This window comes from Anomaloglossus baeobatrachus, chromosome 3 (assembly GCF_048569485.1).
Source record: "Anomaloglossus baeobatrachus isolate aAnoBae1 chromosome 3, aAnoBae1.hap1, whole genome shotgun sequence".
Lineage (NCBI taxonomy): Eukaryota > Metazoa > Chordata > Amphibia > Anura > Aromobatidae > Anomaloglossus > Anomaloglossus baeobatrachus.
In genome coordinates, this window is record NC_134355.1 from 663,345,411 (window position 1) to 663,363,900 (window position 18,490).

General features: G+C 42.0%; 1 protein-coding gene across 1 annotated transcript in view; it reads right to left on the reverse strand.

Annotated features, from left to right (window-relative positions):
• LOC142297016 (cytochrome P450 2K1-like) overlaps positions 1 to 18,490 on the reverse strand; it is a 57,947-nt gene that overhangs the window by 9,346 nt on the left and 30,111 nt on the right. Inside the window, exons 5-8 of the mRNA XM_075341225.1 lie at positions 15,705 to 15,865; positions 12,771 to 12,947; positions 8,140 to 8,281; positions 3,584 to 3,768 (exon numbers count right to left, since the gene is read on the reverse strand). Of these exons, the coding sequence (XP_075197340.1) occupies positions 3,584 to 3,768; positions 8,140 to 8,281; positions 12,771 to 12,947; positions 15,705 to 15,865 (665 nt within the window). The remainder of the gene's footprint in view (positions 1 to 3,583; positions 3,769 to 8,139; positions 8,282 to 12,770; positions 12,948 to 15,704; positions 15,866 to 18,490) is intronic.

Consider the following 18,490-nt stretch of genomic DNA (forward strand, 5'->3'; position numbering starts at 1 on the left):
AGCACTTGCCGACTGTAATTTTTGGGGGTCTGGTGAGTTGGGAGGGTTTTTTTTTTCGTTTTTTTTGTCCAGGGCATGTATGGTTTTTCGGGGGGATGTCTACTTTCTTTGATGAAAAAGTACTGTTGTATTTTTTTAGGTTTTTTTAGCTGCTTGGACCCTTCTTTATGGAGCAGCAAACTGGGGCTTATTTTTTAAATAGTGTTCGTATTTTAAGCATAATACAAAAATTTCCAAAAACTCTTACTAGGGCTTATTTTCAAAGTAGGTCTTATTTTTGGGGAAACATTCCTTCCACTTCACCTAATATGTACTATCATGTCACTCGCCTGCTGTCAATAATGATACAGGTGCTGAGACTGGCACCATTCAGGAAGCAATGAGTCAGATAAGGTATTAATGTGTTGTAATTTAACCTAGTTCTCAAATGTTGATGGGCATTTCAGAGTTGATAAGATTACTTCTTCTATGTCGCGCCAAATATAAATCTTTTTTCACTGCCTGTTCTCCCTTAAGGGGGCTTTACACACAGCAACATCGCTAGCGATGTCGCATGTGAAAGCACCCGCCCCCGTCGTTTGTGCACCATGGGCAAATAGCTGCCCATGGCGCACATTCTTGTTAGTCCCCATCACACAGACTTACCTGCCTAGCGATGTCACTGTGGTCGGCGAACCACCTCCTTTCTAAGGGGGGTGGTTCGTGCAGTGTCACAGCGACGTCACACGACAGCCGTCCAATAGAAGCGGAGGGGCAGAGTGCAGCCGAAAGAAAGTGACGCACACCTCGTTGCCGGAGGACGCAGGTAAGTTGTTGTTCGTCGTTCCTGGGGTGTCACACGTAGCGATGTGTGCTGCCTCAGGAACAACAAACAACCTGCGTCCAGCACCAACAACGATATTTGGGATTAGAATGACGTGTCAATGATCAACGATAAGGTGAGTAATTTTGATCGTTAGCGGTTGTTCGTACGTTTCACATGCAACGACGTCGCTAACGAGGCTGGATGTGCGTTACGAATTCTGTGACCCCAACGACATCTCGTTAGCGATGTCGTTGCGTGTAAAGCGGCCTTTACTCTCTGCGCATATTTCCAATCACTGTAAACTCAGCCATGCCTACCATAACGTCACACAATAGAGCACACTGCAAAGCTGCTGGTTAAGCCATTCAAAGCACAGACTGGAAATGTCTGTGCTCTGTGCTTTGAACAGAGGAGCTGGTATTCACATCAACACGTAACAATTCAGGAAGATAGCAGAATTTTTACATAAAGTAAACTACGGAATGTCTTGATTTGTGATAATCTTAAAAAGCTTTAGTATTCTGTGTGCATGGGAAACTTTTTAAATCTGAAATCCCAATAACTGCACTTTTTTACATACATAGATAGCAGGGCTTTCAACCAAAGCTTGTCCAATCTTGTGAATGTGGTAATAACAGTTCATAAACATATATTGTATATACAATTCTAGCAACAAATATGGTACATTCACATTTTTTTTGTATGTCCTCATAAATTTTAGTCTAGCTACTCAGAGGTAGATAAGGAGCCTATTAAAAATATGGATGTCATTTATGAAATGTCCTGTGAAGCTGACGCACCCCAGGGCTTGTAGGGTACTCTGTCCCGGGCCTTGTATCATGTGGCATGTCATAGGAAAGGCTGATGCCCCGGTTAATAAGAAAAAATAAGAATACAATGTTTTTCGTGACGCCACTTGCAGTATGCGGCTATATGGGGAAAGCTACTGGTGCAAATTCTCTCACTGCTGTGGCTGGTAGAAATAAGCAGCTTGGATGTTATGGCCCTCCGCAAGTAGAGCTAAGCCCCAGGGGAGAATGATGGTGGTGGTAGTATGGTGAATACTGGTGATGCAGAGGTGCAGGATGAAATCAGACAACACAGGGGCTGCAGTTTAACTTGTTCTTTACTCACTGGTTCCGTGAGGCTGCAACCCAGCTGATTCTGGTCTCTACCAATCTAGGCCTCAGGTAATCCGGTATTCCTTTTGTCCCAGTGCCAGTGTGGTGATTTGTTGAGCTTTACTTCCATGCACCCGTCAGTAGATGGTGGGTCCCGGTGACCTGGAGCATTCTGGGGTCCCCTCCTGTCGTCACAGTCCTGGCCCATATGGCAGGCAGCTTGAACCTCTATTGGGTTGGACCTCTGTCCCCGTTCCCAGACTCCCTCTTTGCTGCTGTGCCCCGGAGACTAATGTCGGTGAGGTTCTTGATGGTCCACTCACCAGGCAGATTTATCAGGTGAGCTTGAAGCATCTTCCTGAACTAGGGCTCTGCACCCCACCGATGCTTGGTCCCGTGAGTACTTCACCGTACTCTCCCTGCCGACCGTACTCCTTGAGCCCAACAAGTCACTTTATGTGTTTCTCACTGGACCTGAGTCTCCTCACACCCTCCCTGACTCAGCGTCAACTCCTGACTCACTTTCAAATGTCCCTGTCAACTGTCAACTGACTGAACTATCCCCTCTCCCTCCCGGGTTTTTGACTAGTGGACTGGATAAGTCCCACACCTGGGTGGCCATCTATCAGGTCCATCTCTAGCCTGTTACCCAGTCTGGGAGAAGAGCAAGGAAAGTGTGTGTTTGGGATGATGCTGTTTGGTGTTTACCGGCACTGGTCTTCCAGGAACCTGGAATTAGCACTGCACCTGTTACTGGATGCAATATCCTGTGGCACCTGATGCCTCAGGGATGCCACATAGCTAGAACATAGAGATATTATCAGGGTTTTCAGTCTGGTGGACTACCCGCAAGCATGTATACCTGTTACGTCACCATCATTCCGCTCCATCGACTTCTACTCTGATCGCCAGGCGACGCCATGTTCCTGCCGTGGATGGTGCTGGTGATGGGAGAGGAGTCAATGCCGGCGGAGCTGGTGGGCGCAGGCTCCGCTCATCCACTGGTCTGGGTTTCCTGGGGATCTGCAGTACCACTGGCTGACTATAGGTGGCAGGTGTCTCCCAGCTGACGTACCATCATTCAGCTGCAGCCAATGGGAAGACATGACACCCTTCTTAGTTCCCCTCCTGTCTGCTGACCTCTGCCAGAGATAGTTCTGATTTCCTGGCTTCTGGTCCGCCCTATTCTGTTTTGTGATTCCTGTGTGCTGACTTCTGCGTGTTTTCTGACTACCCTCCTGTCTACTGTTTTTGTACCTTGCTGCCCGAAACGGATATGACCTCCGTTTTCTGATTTTGTCATTGCCTGCCGATTCTGTCCCTGTTCCGCAATTCCTGGTTTGACCCTGCCTGACGACTACTCTCATCGGGCTGCAGCCTTCCACAGGTAGTGATCACCAGGGCCCTGTGTAATTCCAAATCCCTGTATAGGGGTTAAAGGGTTTCAGGGTTCTAGGGGTCCTGCTTGGTGAGTGGCTTCCCTCTAGCCTGTCCATTACATCCCATCTGAGTCTGTTGATCCAGGCAAGCATTACAATACCATTTCACTTACTGCTGGGAACTCACCATGGCAAGAACAGCTAAACATTTTGCTTTATGAAAGCAGAAAGAGCCTCATAAAATGTGTGCTGAGATGCTACAGCAACCTAGACCTTACCTTAGGAATAAAATACCCTCTGAAGGTGACATCCCGAGAGGTGATATGGGGAGCACTTCCGGGTACAATATCACCAAATCTCTGGATTTCATGTATAACGGCATCTGTATACGGCATTTGCTTTCTATGTTCTATCTGAGGCTGAGAGGAGCCGATCACTGCTTCAATTTCATTATGAACTTTTCCTAAGAAAAGAAAAATATCTTCATGATTGCTCATGCTGTACATTTTTATTGATAATCAAGACAAATGGTAATTAAAAAGCCCATATCTAACTTTCAGCTATTTTTTTATAGTATAGTATAAAAAACATTAAAAAAGACTAATAATGTAATATTGCATAGCATATCTTTTCCTGAGTTACCTCCTGTATTATACTCCAGAGCTGCACTCACTATTCTGCTGGTGCAGTCACTGTGTACATACATTACATTACTGATCCTGAGTTACATCCTGTATTATACTCCAGAGCTGCACTCACTATTCTGCTGGTGCAGTCACTCTGTACATACATTACATTACTGATCCTGAGTTACCTCCTGTATTATACTCCAGAGATGCACTCACTATTCTGCTGGTGCAGTCACTGTGTACATACATTACATTACTGATCCTGAGTTACATCCTGTATTATACTCCAGAGCTGCACTCACTATTCTGCTGGTGCAGTCACTCTGTACATACATTACATTACTGATCCTGAGTTACCTCCTGTATTATACTCCAGAGATGCACTCACTATTCTGCTGGTGCAGTCACTGTGTACATACATTACATTACTGATCCTGAGTTACATCCTGTATTATACTCCAGAGCTGCACTCACTATTCTGCTGGTGCAGTCACTCTGTACATACATTACATTACTGATCCTGAGTTACCTCCTGTATTATACTCCAGAGATGCACTCACTATTCTGCTGGTGCAGTCACTGTGTACATACATTACATTACTGATCCTGAGTTACCTCCTGTATTATACTCCAGAGCTGCACTCACTATTCTGCTGGTGCAGTCACTGTGTACATACATTACATTACTGATCCTAAGTTACCTCCTGTATTATACTCCAGAGCTGCACTCACTATTCTGTTGGTGCAGTCACTGTGTACATACATTACATTACTGATCCTGAGTTACCTCCTATATTATACTCCAGAGCTGCACTCACTATTCTGCTGGTGCAGTCACTGTGTACATACATTACATTACTGATCCTGAGTTACCTCCTGTATTATACTCCAGAGCTGCACTCACTATTCTGTTGGTGCAGTCACTGTGTACATACATTACATTACTGATCCTGAGTTACCTCCTGTATTATACTCCAGAGCTGCACTCACTATTCTGCTGGTGCAGTCACTGTGTACATACATTACATTACTGATCCTGAGTTACCTCCTGTATTATACTCCAGAGCTGCACTCACTATTCTGCTGGTGCAGTCACTGTGTACATACATTACATTACTGATCCTGAGTTATCTCCTGTATTATACTCCACAGCTGCACTCACTATTCTGTTTGTGCAGTCACTGTGTACATACATTACATTACTGATCCTGAGTTACATCCTGTATTAGGCTGTGTCCGCACTTTGCGTTTCAGGTGCATTTTAGTTCCGTTTTGAACTGCAGCGTTTTCATGCCAAAAGGCATGCGTTTTGATTAGAGTTGAGCGCGGTTCGCGGTTCGAGTGATTTTGGGGCTGTTCTTGATCGAACTAGAACTCGAGCTTTTTGCTAAAAGCTCGACAGTTCTAGTTACATTCGAGAACGGTTCTAGCAGCAAAAAGCAGGGCTTTTTACAGCTACAGTGTGCAGGAGCCATTGCTGGCAGCCTGCCACAAGCTGGTAACCAAGATAAACATCGGGTATCCAAGCAAAGCGCATTGGTTAGTAACCCGATATTTATCCTAGTTACGTGCAGGAAGCCCACACTTCCCCGCTCAGCTCGCTCCGCCCCCTCCTGCATGCGACGCATGCATTTTTAATGAAAATTATGATATTATTGCTATTTTAGCAATAAATATTATAAAACCGCTATAATTTTATGAAATATAACTATTTTCTTTATTAATTCAAAATTTAAATGTTTTGAGTTTTTTTCTCTTTTTTCATTCTATTTGACTATTTAAAATTTATTTAGCAGTGTCTTGATGTTCAAAACGCATCTGTCAAAACGCAGGTGGAAAAAGCATGTAAAAAGCGCTAAAACGCATTTAAAACGCGGTCAATACGCATGCGTTTTTAGCGCTAAATTTCTGAAAAAGGCAACTTTGGCTAAATCAATTAATGCCAAAACGTGCATTTTGAACTGCAACTAGGATGACGCAAAGTGCGGACACAGCCTTATACTCCAGAGCTGCACTCACTATTCTGCTGGTGCAGTCACTGTGTACATACATTACATTACTTATCCTGAGTTACCTCCTGTATTATACTCCAGAGCTGCACTCACTATTCTGCTGGTGCATTTACTGTATGCTTACATTACATTACTGATCCTGTACTGATCCTGAGTTACCTCCTGCATTATACTCCAGAGCTGCACTCAGTACTCTGCTGGTGCAGTCACTGTGTACTTACATTACATTACTGATCCTGTACTGATCCTGAGTTACGTCCTGTATTATACTCCAGAGCTGCACTCAGTACTCTGCTGGTGCAGTCACTGTGTACTTACATTACATTACTGATTCTGTACTGATCCTGAGTTACATCCTGTATTATACTCCAGAGCTGCACTCACTATTCTGCTGGTGCAGTCACTGTGTACATACATTACATTACTGATCCTGTACTGATCCTGAGTTACATCCTGTATTATACTCCAGAGCTGCACTCACTATTCTGCTGGTGCAGTCACTGTGTACATACATTACATTACTGATCCTGTACTGATCCTGAGTTACATCCTGTATTATACTCCAGAGCTGCACTCACTATTCTGCTGGTGCAGTCACTGTGTACATACATTACATTACTGATCCTGAGTTACATCCTGTATTATACTCCAGAGCTGCATTCACTATTCTGCTGGTGCAGTCACTGTGTACATACATTACATTACTGATCCTGAGTTACATCCTGTATTATACTCCAGAGCTGCACTCACTATTCTGCTGGTGCAGTCACTGTGTACATACATTACATTACTGATCCTGTACTGATCCTGAGTTACATCCTGTATTATACTCCAGAGCTGCACTCACTATTCTGCTGGTGCAGTCACTGTGTACATACATTACATTACTGATTCTGAGTTACATCCTGTATTATACTCCAGAGCTGCACTCACTATTCTGCTGGTGCAGTCACTGTGTACATACATTACATTACTGATCCTGTACTGATCCTGAGTCACATCCTGTATTATACTCCAGAGCTGCACTCACTATTCTGCTGGTGCAGTCACTGTGTACATACATTACATTACTGATCCTGAGTTACCTCCTGTATTATACTCCATAGCTGCACTCACTATTCTGCTGGTGCAGTCACTGTGTACATACATTACATTACTGATCCTGAGTTACATCATGTATTATACTCCAGAGCTGCACTCACTATTCTGCTGGTGCAGTCACTGTGTACATACATTACATTACTGATCCTGTACTGATCCTGAGTTACATCCTGTATTATACTCCATAGCTGCACTCACTATTCTGCTGGTGCAGTCACTGTGTACATACATTACATTACTGATCCTGAGTTACATCATGTATTATACTCCAGAGCTGCACTCACTATTCTGCTGGTGCAGTCACTGTGTACATACATTACATTACTGATCCTGTACTGATCCTGAGTTACCTCCTGTATTATACTCCAGAGCTGCACTCACTATTCTGCTGGTGCAGTCACTGTGTACATACATTACTGATCCTGAGTTACATCCTGTATTATACTCCAGAGCTGCATTCACTATTCTGCTGGTGCAGTCACTGTGTACATACATTACATTACTGATCCTGAGCTACCTCCTGTATTATACTCCACAGCTGCACTCACTATTCTGCTGGTGCAGTCACTGTGTACATACATTACATTACTGATCCTGAGTTAGTTATTGTTTTATACTCCAGAGCTGCACTCACTATTCTGCTGGTGCAGTCACTGTGCACATACATTATATTACTGATCCTGAGTTAGTTATTGTTTTATACTCCAGAGCTGCACTCACTATTCTGCTGGTGCAGTCACTGTGCACATACATTATATTACTGATCCTGAGTTAGTTATTGTTTTATACTCCAGAGCTGCATTCATGTATGTCACCATGCCCACTGACTATTCTCAATAGCAGCCAGTGGAATTAGGACTACAGATGATAAATACATATATATTTTATATGATAAGAAAACGTTATAATTAGAATTTCTTCATCACTTCCTTCTGGCTTGCAATATCTATTCCTGCTGTCAAGCTCTTGCAGCCAGAACCTCCATTGATTGTCTATGGCCGTGAGGAAGATAACCCCTGATGAGCACTGCTTGGCCATCATCATCAACCACACAAGCAATTAGAAAACCACAAAGTGTTGCCTTATTCTTACTTTGGATTTCTGGATATTTCATCATGAGCAGAAGACCCCATCTCAGGGTGGTTGAAGTGGTCTCCATACCAGCAGTGAAAAGATTTTCCACAAGTGCAATCAAGTTCTCATCATGGAAATACTGTGCAGATTCAGACTTTCCCTAAAAAAGTAACAAAAAAAACCCAACTTCATATAACAAATTATTTAAATAATATGTAGCTTTTAACCCCTTCACCGCCCTAGCCTTGTTTTCTCCTTCCTGGCCGAGCCAAATTTTACAATTCTGACCATTGTCACTTTATGAGGTTATAATAACTCTGGAACGCTTCGATAAATCCCATGATTCTGAGATTGTTTTTTTCGGGACATATTGTACTCCATGAAAGTGGTAAATTTTAGATAATATTTTTTCTTTTATTTGTGAAAATATCCGAAATTTGGTGATAATTTTGAAAATGTATCAATTTTCATATTTCGAGAGATATGTCACAAAAATAATATCATTTTCCACATCTATACTTTATATCAGAACTATTTTTTAATCTTTTTTTTTTTTTGTTAGAACGTTAGAAGGGTTAAAAGTTTATCAGCAATTTCTAATTTTTCCAAAAAAAATTTACAAAACAAAGTTATGACCCATATCACATTTCAGTGAATTTGGGAGGCCTACTTGACAGAAAATACCCAAAGTGTCACAGTTCTAAAATCTGCATTACTCAAATTGCTCAAAACCGCATGCAAGACAAGTTTATTAACCCTTTATGTGCTCCACAGGAATTCAAGAAATGTGGATGTAAAAAAAAAAGTTTTACTTTTTCGCACAAAATTGTTGCTGTAGCCTCATATTTTGCATTTTCACAAGAGTAAAATGAGAAAACACACTGTACAATTTTTCATGAACTTTCTCCTGAGTACAGAGATACCCCAAAGACGGGGAAAACTAATGTTTGGGTGCATGAAAGGGCTCGGAAGGGAATGAGCACCATTTAACTATTCAAGCGCAAAATTGACTAGCATCAATAGTGAACACCAGCCATGTCACGTTTTGAGAGCCCCTAATGTACCTAAACAGTGGAAACCCCCCCACACATTTGATCCCCTTTTGGAAACTAGACCCCTCAAAGAAATTATGTAGATGTTTCGTGAGCACCTTGACTTCCAAGGATGTTCACAGAACTTTATAATGTTGAGCACATTTTTCCCACAAAAGACCCCTCAAGGAATTTCTTTAGAAGGGTTCAATTTTGTGAGCACCTTGAACCCACATGTGCTTAGCAGAATCCCATTATATTTCCATTGACAGGTGACGGGTATGACACAGTAACCAGGAGTAAGGGTGCCTAGACTGGCGCCTAGACTAGGGGCCCTAAACTGTCCCTTATTCAAGAGGTAGGCTCGATGGTAGCCAGGTCTGGACTGTCAACATGGCCCTATCTCCTGAGACGCTCTGGTCTATCCAGCCCATGAAAGGCTGAGACAGAAGTAAAGAATCCCACAAATATTGACAGACAGAGAAAAACAAAGCTCAAACTCACTGCAAGCACACACAGGGGAAAAGACAGGACAGGGAGAAATAGAGTACAGGGAGGAAATAAACAACATGGATATATCCACAGCACTCCAAATAGCATAAAACCATTTACTAACAGCTGGATCACCACGCACAAAGACCGATAGCACTGGAGCAGAACTAGAGCTATATTCAGCATCTGATCTTAGGTTTCTCCATCTTTTAAATGGCGGAGATGGCTGTGATAGGATGTCAGAAACCTGTAACCCCAGCAGACATTCACCAGCCAGCAGGAATTGACTCCTGCTAAACCCAAGACTGCTAAACAGTTAATACCCGACTTGCTGAGCAACTAAGAAGCATCAGGTTACCTGCCAGACTCTGCAATGTGGATAGTCTGGAGTCGGCATGATAATGACGGACCTGAGTGAGGAATTATTTTTTTTTGTGGGTTGAGTTGAACTTTTTATTTGGAACATTTTAAATAACATTTATCCTGTGCTCTATGCTGATCACTTATATTGGGGTTTCCATCTAAATATCCAAATTACATGAATCAGATGATACCCCTGAGGGATTTATTCACTATAATGAAGCAGCAGAGTTACTCTGGACATGATCTGATTTGTGATCAATGGTGCTTGTCTTTTCAGAAGTGCACAAAACTGTGGTCAACTGTGCTTTTATGATTGCTTAAAAAGATGGAGACCGTGGGATCATAGGCCAGTGAGGGTCCAAAATAACTCCCTCTGCCTCATAGGGAATCTTCCATCTCTAGCATTGTTTGAATTATGTATTTCATAGATTTACATGTAAACCCTGGTGTAAGTGCTCAGGGTAGAGCACAGGATAAATGAGAGCCAAGTCTTACTGCAGTATTTGGAAAGCAGAATTATTAAATCAACAGAAGGTAAAGAATTGATTCTATTTATTTTTTATGTTGATCCTCCTGCCGTGTAATCGATAAGGTGACTTTATTCTACAAATCTCTGTGATTACAGATTTATATAGGTTTTTTATGTATTGTTGCTTTTACACAATAAAAAAATGTAACAGTTTTCTAAAAAAAAAAAAAAAAAGAATTGTTTTTGCATCCCTATCTTCTGGGAGCTACGACAGAGTTATGTGAGGGCTTGATTTTCTGTAGGGCGAGTTGACATTTTGATTGGTACTATTTTCGGGCACATAACATTTTTCGATCACTTTCTATTCCAAATTTTACGAGGCAGAATGAATAAAAATCAGCTTTCCTGGAATAATCTTTTGGGTTTTGGGAATCTCATGGAGAGCCCAGAAGGATCAGACAGTGCTGAAAGCCAAACGTGGATTTACAAAACACCAACAAAATAACAAAAATGTAAATTTAGATTTTTAGGAGCAAAAGTGTAAGAATGCAGTGACATGACAAGAATCTGCATAACTAATCATATGCTAAGTAGTTTAAAGTCAAATATATGTGTGAATTAGCCAAGATGATTGTCTATAAAGTGAAGTTCGTCTCACATTCAAAGCTGTAGTGGATGGTGAGATATGGAGCCTGAAAATCAAAAGTGCAAAATATTGTTACCCTTTTGCTCAAAAGTGTATATCAGTAGCCAGGGGCATAATCACAATAGGTGCAAGGGTTGCAATTGCACCTGTGCCCTGGAGCCTAATTACCCAAAAAGTAGCTTAGGCCTATATAAGAACACTAATGCTATTAAAGGGAACTTGTCGGGTCTAATATGCACCTAGAACCACGAGCAGTTCTGGGTACATATTTCTAATCCCTGCCTACCCGTCCCTGTATCTAGTGGCATTGATAAAGGGATCTATAGATAAAAGTATTTCTAAAGATCCCATATGATATGCTAATGAGTGGAGGGACTAGTCACAAGGGTGTTACTTCCTTTAGCTAGTTGGCCCCCTTAGCACATAAGCACACCCTTGTGGGCATACTAACATGTTCGTGAATGTGCAGTGTCAAAGGCATGTGTGCTTTCACCTTGGGTGCCACCACTGGATTTCGGCTCAGCGCGCATGATCTCAGACTTTTGGTCATGTTCATTATGAAGCCGGGTGTACATGTCCCGGCTTCAAACTCATTTAGTGTGCATGATCGGAAGTCTGGGATCATGCGCATTGAGCCGAAATCCAAGAGTCGGACATGATGGCGGCAGAGAGGGGAGTGAGACCATCCTCTTATGTTGCGTATTCATTAGTATGTTAATATGCCCACAGGGGCGTGTTTACATGCTAAGGGGGCTGACTAGTCCAGGGAACTAACGCCCAGGGGACTAGTCGCTGGCCTCATTAGCATATGATAAATGATCTTTAGGAACTCTTTTTCTACAGATGCCTTCATCTATGCTACTAGATACAGGGACGGTTAGGCAGGGTTTAGCAATATGTACCCAGAACTGCTCGTGGTTCTGGCTGCATATTACACCTGACAGGTTCCCTTTAAAGACTTGCAATAATTAGGGGACCATTGAACCTTTTGCATTAGGACCAATGAGCTTTACATTATACCACTGTCGGAGGCAGAAATCAGACCATTTTGACTCTAAGGGTACTTTACACGTTGGGACATCGCTAGCATTGGCTAGCGATGTCAAGCGCGATTGCACCTGCCCCTGTCGCACATGCGATATGTGGTGATAGCTGCTATAGCGAACATTATCGCTACGGCAGCTTCACACGCACATACTTTGTCGGCGACGTCGCGGTGACTGCCGAACAATCCCTCCCTCAAGGGGGAGGAGCATTCGGCGTCACCGCGACGTCACTAAGCGGCCGGCCAATAGAAGCGGAGCATCGGAGATGAGTGGGACGTAACACCCTGCCCACCTCCTTCCTTCCGCATTGGCGGCGGGATGCAGGTAAGGAGATGTTTGTCGTTCCTGCGGCTTCAACACAGCGATTGTGTGCTGCTGCAGGAGCGACCAACAACATCGTACTGGCAGCAGTAACGACATTATGGAATGGAGCGACGTGTCACCGATCACCGTTTTTGAACGATTTTTCGATCGGTGATCGTCGCTCCTAGGATTTACATGCTGTCGGTCACGTGACCCCGACGATATATCATTACTGATGTCGCAACGTGTAAAGTACCCCTAACAAGTGTTGACTACAGCTGTTGAAATCTAGTTTTTACCTCTTGCTGTTTGGCAAGGTAGGCATCAATGAGGTTCCTCTGGTCATTGACATCGAGCTCTTTCCTCTGTTTTGTAAATGTTGCTCTTATGAAGTCATGCATCTCCTTCATGTTCACAAACACTTTTTTGTGTGGTCCGGGCATCCAGTGGATCAGATATGGATAACTGTTGTACAGCTTCATATAAAATGAGAAAAAAAAATACTCAATAACATCTTTGTTTACACTATTAATACAACAGGATGAAAATTAAAAAAAAAAAAAAATGTTACTTGCAAAAATGTACTATTCACGATAGAACTATAGGATTTGCATACATAATTGTGATTATAACTACTGTGCAAAGACTAGAAGGTAGAGATGGTGGATTTGGTTTACAAGATTCAGTGTAATGGCTACGTTAGTAATTTGGCTGCAGTCCTGTGAAACTCCTCTTGACGGCATCGCTGAGTCCTCTTTTAAGGCCGCTTAACTCGCTGCGATATCGTGACCGATATCGCTAGCATGCGTACCCGCCCCCATCGGTTGTGTGACACGGGCAAATCACTGCCCATGGTGCACAACATCGCCCAGACCCGTCACACTACTTACCTGTCTAGCGACGTCGCTGTGACCGGCGAACCGCCTCCTTTCTAAGGGGGCAGTTCGTTCGGCATTACAGCAACGTCACCAAGCGGCCGCCCAATCCAAGCGGAGGGGCGGAGATGAGCGGGACAAACATCCTGCCCACCTCCTTCCTTCTTCATTGCGGCCGGGACACAGGTAAGGAGAGGTTCCTCGTTCCAGCGGTGTCACACGGAGCGATGTGTGCTGCCGCAGGAACGACTTAAGCAGCAACGATATTCAAGAAGAGACCCCCTTCTCACCGATGAGCGATTTTGCACATTTTTCCGACGATGCAAAATCGCTCATAGGTGTCACACGCAACAACATCGCTAATGCGGCCGAATGTGCGTCACAAATTCCGTGACCCCAACGACATAGCATTAGCGATGTCGTAGCGTGTAAAGCGGCCTTTAGGCACAACATCATCATTATAGTGTAAAGTATATATAACATCGAACCTGTCCGGCAAATCGTATGAAGAACTTCCGAGAGTTTCCTGGGCTCCCATCTGGTGGACACAGAGTACTGACATGGCCACAGGACTGGATCCAGAGATTCGATTTCTACCATCTCCTCAAAAATGGATTTTTAAGTACAGTGTATATCTTAGATTCAAAGTCTCAAAAACAGACGTTTTTTGTAAATAATTACATAGGTTGAAAAAAGACCTAGGTCCATCTAGTTCAACCTTCCTCCACCAATTCTACATTTTGTAACTAAGTCCCTTATACCCAACAATGTTGTGTGTACTGAGGAAATCATCCAGCCCTGATATAAAAGCTGTTATAGTATCTGCCATTACTACCTCTTGTGGTAGGGCATTCCACAGTCTGACTGCTCTAACTGTAAAGAACCCTTTCCTATTTAGCTGCCGGAGTTTCTTTTCTTCCACTCGCAGTGAGTGCCCCTGGTCCTTAGTATTGTCTTTGGAAGAAATAAGTCATGTGCCAGTCCTTTATATTGACCACACATGTATTTATACATATAAATGAGATCTCCTCTAAGATGTCTTTTTTCTAAGCTAAACATAGCTAACTTTTCCAACCTCTCGTCATACGGGCGGCCTCCATTCCTTGTAGTAGTCTAGTTGCCGCCTTTGAACTGACTCTAACTTCTGAATGTCCTATCCAAAATGTGGAGTCCAAAACTGGATCCCATATTCCAGATGTGGCCTTACAAGTGATGAATAAGGCGTGATTGCAAGGGAAGACATCAAGTGAAAAATTCAGTCCGATCGTTAATAGGATTGCATAATTATGGTTCTGGGAACACATTTAGTAGGACTAATAGTTAAAGGGAACCTGTGAGGTCCCCAATTGCTATTAACTTGTAGATATGAGGCAGGCTAATAGTGGTAGAAAGCTTTTTGACTCCCTTTAATGAAATTGTGGCAACTGGGAGAAAATCAACTTCATTTCAACTTCAAGTCATAGATGCGTGCCGACTTGGCTCCACCCATCGCTCACAGCACTGTTCGCTATGCTGTGGCAGCTGTAAGCACAGCTCAGCACTTTGATTGACAGCCGCAAAGAAACCTGTCATTCAAAGAGATGGGCATACTTACAGCTATGTATTGAGCAGTGATTGAAGCCGCTCTTTACATGCCTCTGTAACTGTAAAATGTAAGAAAATTCCTATATTCCCCTGAGCTGTACTTCCAGTAAGCATTGCAATGCTATTAACCTGCAGATTATCTCTATCTTAGCTGACAGGGTTGTGTTAGACACAACCACCATTGTAGCATAAAGCGGCTGCAGCAGCCCCAGGAGATACAAACGATGCTTCAGTGGAGAAAGAAGGGTTAACACCGTGCTAACGTAGAAGGAAAATTAGTGATTTTATTCTAGGTGTTTCGGAGACAAACTCCATCCTCAGGAACAATAAATGGTGCTTGGTCCTGAGGAAGGGGTTTGTCTCCGAAACGCGTACAATAAAATTACTATCCAGGATCCTATTTGAAGTTTTCTTTCTATGGCAGTGCAGTGTTAACAATTCCTTCTAAGCTGAAGAAAGATACATATATAAATATATAAACTTTAGGTTTAAAAGCATACATACAGGGAAACCTTGTTGAAATGACCACTTTAAATTGTTTTCAAATATGACAACAGTGCAGAACGTCACACTAATAAACTTCACAAATGCTATATCTGTGCATCTATTTTATTTTAATTAACATTTTAATTGATGTTACCTAAAAAAAAAAAAAAAACAAATCAAGCAAAGCTTACAAAAAAAAGGCAGAAGTACAAATCTCATTGTAATAACTGAATTTGGCAAAAGTATAAATAGGGAATGCGGTCAGAAATAATCATAAAGATCACTCACCCGGACCAATGGACTTCCTAATAGTCTGATATTTTCATTAATTAGACTGACGAGCTTCACTATTGTGGGATCTTCATAATCAAATCGGACACCAATGACTGTGGACACGATTATATTGGCCACCGCTGTGTTGATTATTTGCAGGTTATCAAAGGGTTTTCCTAAAACAACAAAAATGGTAATAAAAGGTCATAACTTACAGTTAACAAGGGCAAAGATCCGCAAAAGGGAAATTAAATGCCACATTCTATTCCCTAATTTAAATAATAGATTTAATTTATAAAAGGCGAATAACAATATGTCCACTCTTACCAAGGGTCCACAGGTGAGAAAGAGTCCTTATGAAGTCCGTTCTGTTTGGGTACACCAGCAATTGCAGAAAATGTCAATCGCTGTCCCTTTTTACAGTGCATTTTGGATTTTTGAAAAAGAAAATCTGCAGCTTCCATGTGCATAAAATTATTCATTTATTCCAAAATGAAAATCCAAATGTACAGGACATGATCCAAAAAATAAGAGCAAATTTGAAATGCAACGCGTTTCAGACAAGGTGTCCTTTGTCAAAGCATATAGCTTGTGTTTCATCAAAAACTCATTTTAACCATTAAGGAATAAATGGCACAGGTGATATGATCATATAATCCCAAAGAAAGGGGAAATTAGTACCAAGCTGTGTCAGTATGGTACCCATAAAGGTTAAAGGGTATGTACAAATATTTTTGAAATGTAACATGTTTCTCAATAAACAGTACATAATTACCCAATTTTAACCAAGAATCAGCAAAAACATTAGTGCATGCCCTCATCATCTCCCGCCTTGACTACTGCAACCTCCTGCTCTCTGGCCTCCCTTCCAACACTCTTGCACTCCTCCAATCTATCCTAAACTCTGCGGCCCACTTAATCCACCTCTCCCCTCGCTATTCCCCAGCCTCGCCACTCTGCCAATCCCTCCACTGGCTTCCCATCGCCCAACAACTCCAGTTCAAAACATTAACCATGACATACAAAGCCATCCACAACCTGTCTCCTCCTTACATCTGTGACTAGTCTCCCGGTATCTAGCTGCACGCAACCTCAGATCCTCACAAGATCTCCTTCTCTACTCCCCTCTCATCTCCTCTTCCCACAATCGCGGTCAAGATTTCTCCCGTGCCTCCCCCATACTCTGGAATGCTCTACCTCAGCATATCAGACTCTCCCCTACCATGGAAAGCTTCAAGAGGAACCTCAAAACCCATCTCTTCCGACAAGCCTACAACCTACAATAACCCTCAGTCCAGTAGACCCCTGCGCAACCAGCTCTGTCCTCACCTATTGTACCAACACCCATTCCCTGTAGACTGTGAGCCCTCGCGGGCACGGTCCTCTCTCCTCCTATACCAGTCTGTTATGTACTGTTAATGATTGTTGTATGTATACCCTCTTTCACTTGTAAAGCACCATGGAAAAAATGGCGCTATAATAATAAATAATATTTTGCACAATACAGTATATACCACCAAAATATATAGGACACTTTAAATAGCAAAGTATCAGCATGAAATCATATATTTCAATATAGTAGAAATTTAATTATGGAGGCGCCCAGTTTAATAGCAAGGACTTCATATATTGACAATATGCCCAAAGAGATTTAAATATAAAATATATGAGGTTACATTATTCCAAACTTTATTATTAAACAAATTAATAATGATACATGACCTCCCTGTGTGAATGAAATCCATTTGGTAAGCATGTGCCCAAATAAAATATCCCAAACGCCTCCATAATAAAATTTCTACTATATTGAAATATATGATTTTATTCTGATACATTACCATTTAAATTGTCTTTTATATTTTGTTGGTATATATTGTGCAAAATTGGATAATTATGTACTGTTTATTGATAAACATGTTACATTTCAACATTTTTTGTACATACTCTTTAACCTTGAGAAATATAAATAATTTACCAGTGCATATCTCGTATCATATCATATGCCACTCCATTATAGACTTGAGAGGACAGAAAACGAAGGAGCATTTAAAGGCTAATTATAAAAATATCAACTTTATTGACTACAAAATTGTAAAAAAATCCAATTTTTTCAAAATTACAATATGAAGGTGCTAGATGTTATAATGGATGAAAACCCACGTGTTACTGGAGGACCAAGGCAACCAACACAAGAATAATGGGAAGTCCAAAAAAGGGGGCTCTATATATATATATACAGTGCCTACAAGTAGTCTTCAACCCCCTGCAGATTTAGCAGGTTTGATAAGATGCAAATAAGTTAGAGCCTGCAAACTTCAAACAAGAGCAGGATTTATTAACAGATGCATAAATCTTACAAACCAACAAGTTATGTTGCTCAGTTAAATTTTAATACATTTTCAACATAAAAGTGTGGGTCAATTATTATTCAACCCCTAGGTTTAATATTTTGTGGAATAACCCTTGTTTGCAATTACAGCTAATAATCGTCTTTTATAAGACCTGATCAGGCCGGCACAGGTCTCTGGAGTTATCTTGGCCCACTCCTCCATGCAGATCTTCTCCAAGTTATCTAGGTTCTTTGGGTGTCTCATGTGGACTTTAATCTTGAGCTCCTTCCACAAGTTTTCAGTTGAGTTAAGGTCAGGAGACTGACTAGGCCACTGCAACACCTTGATTTTTTCCCTCTTGAACCAGGCCTTGGTTTCCTTGGCTGTGTGCTTTGAGTCGTTGTCTTGTTGGAAGATGAAATGACGACCCATCTTAAGATCCTTGATGAAGGAGCGGAGGTTCTTGGCCAA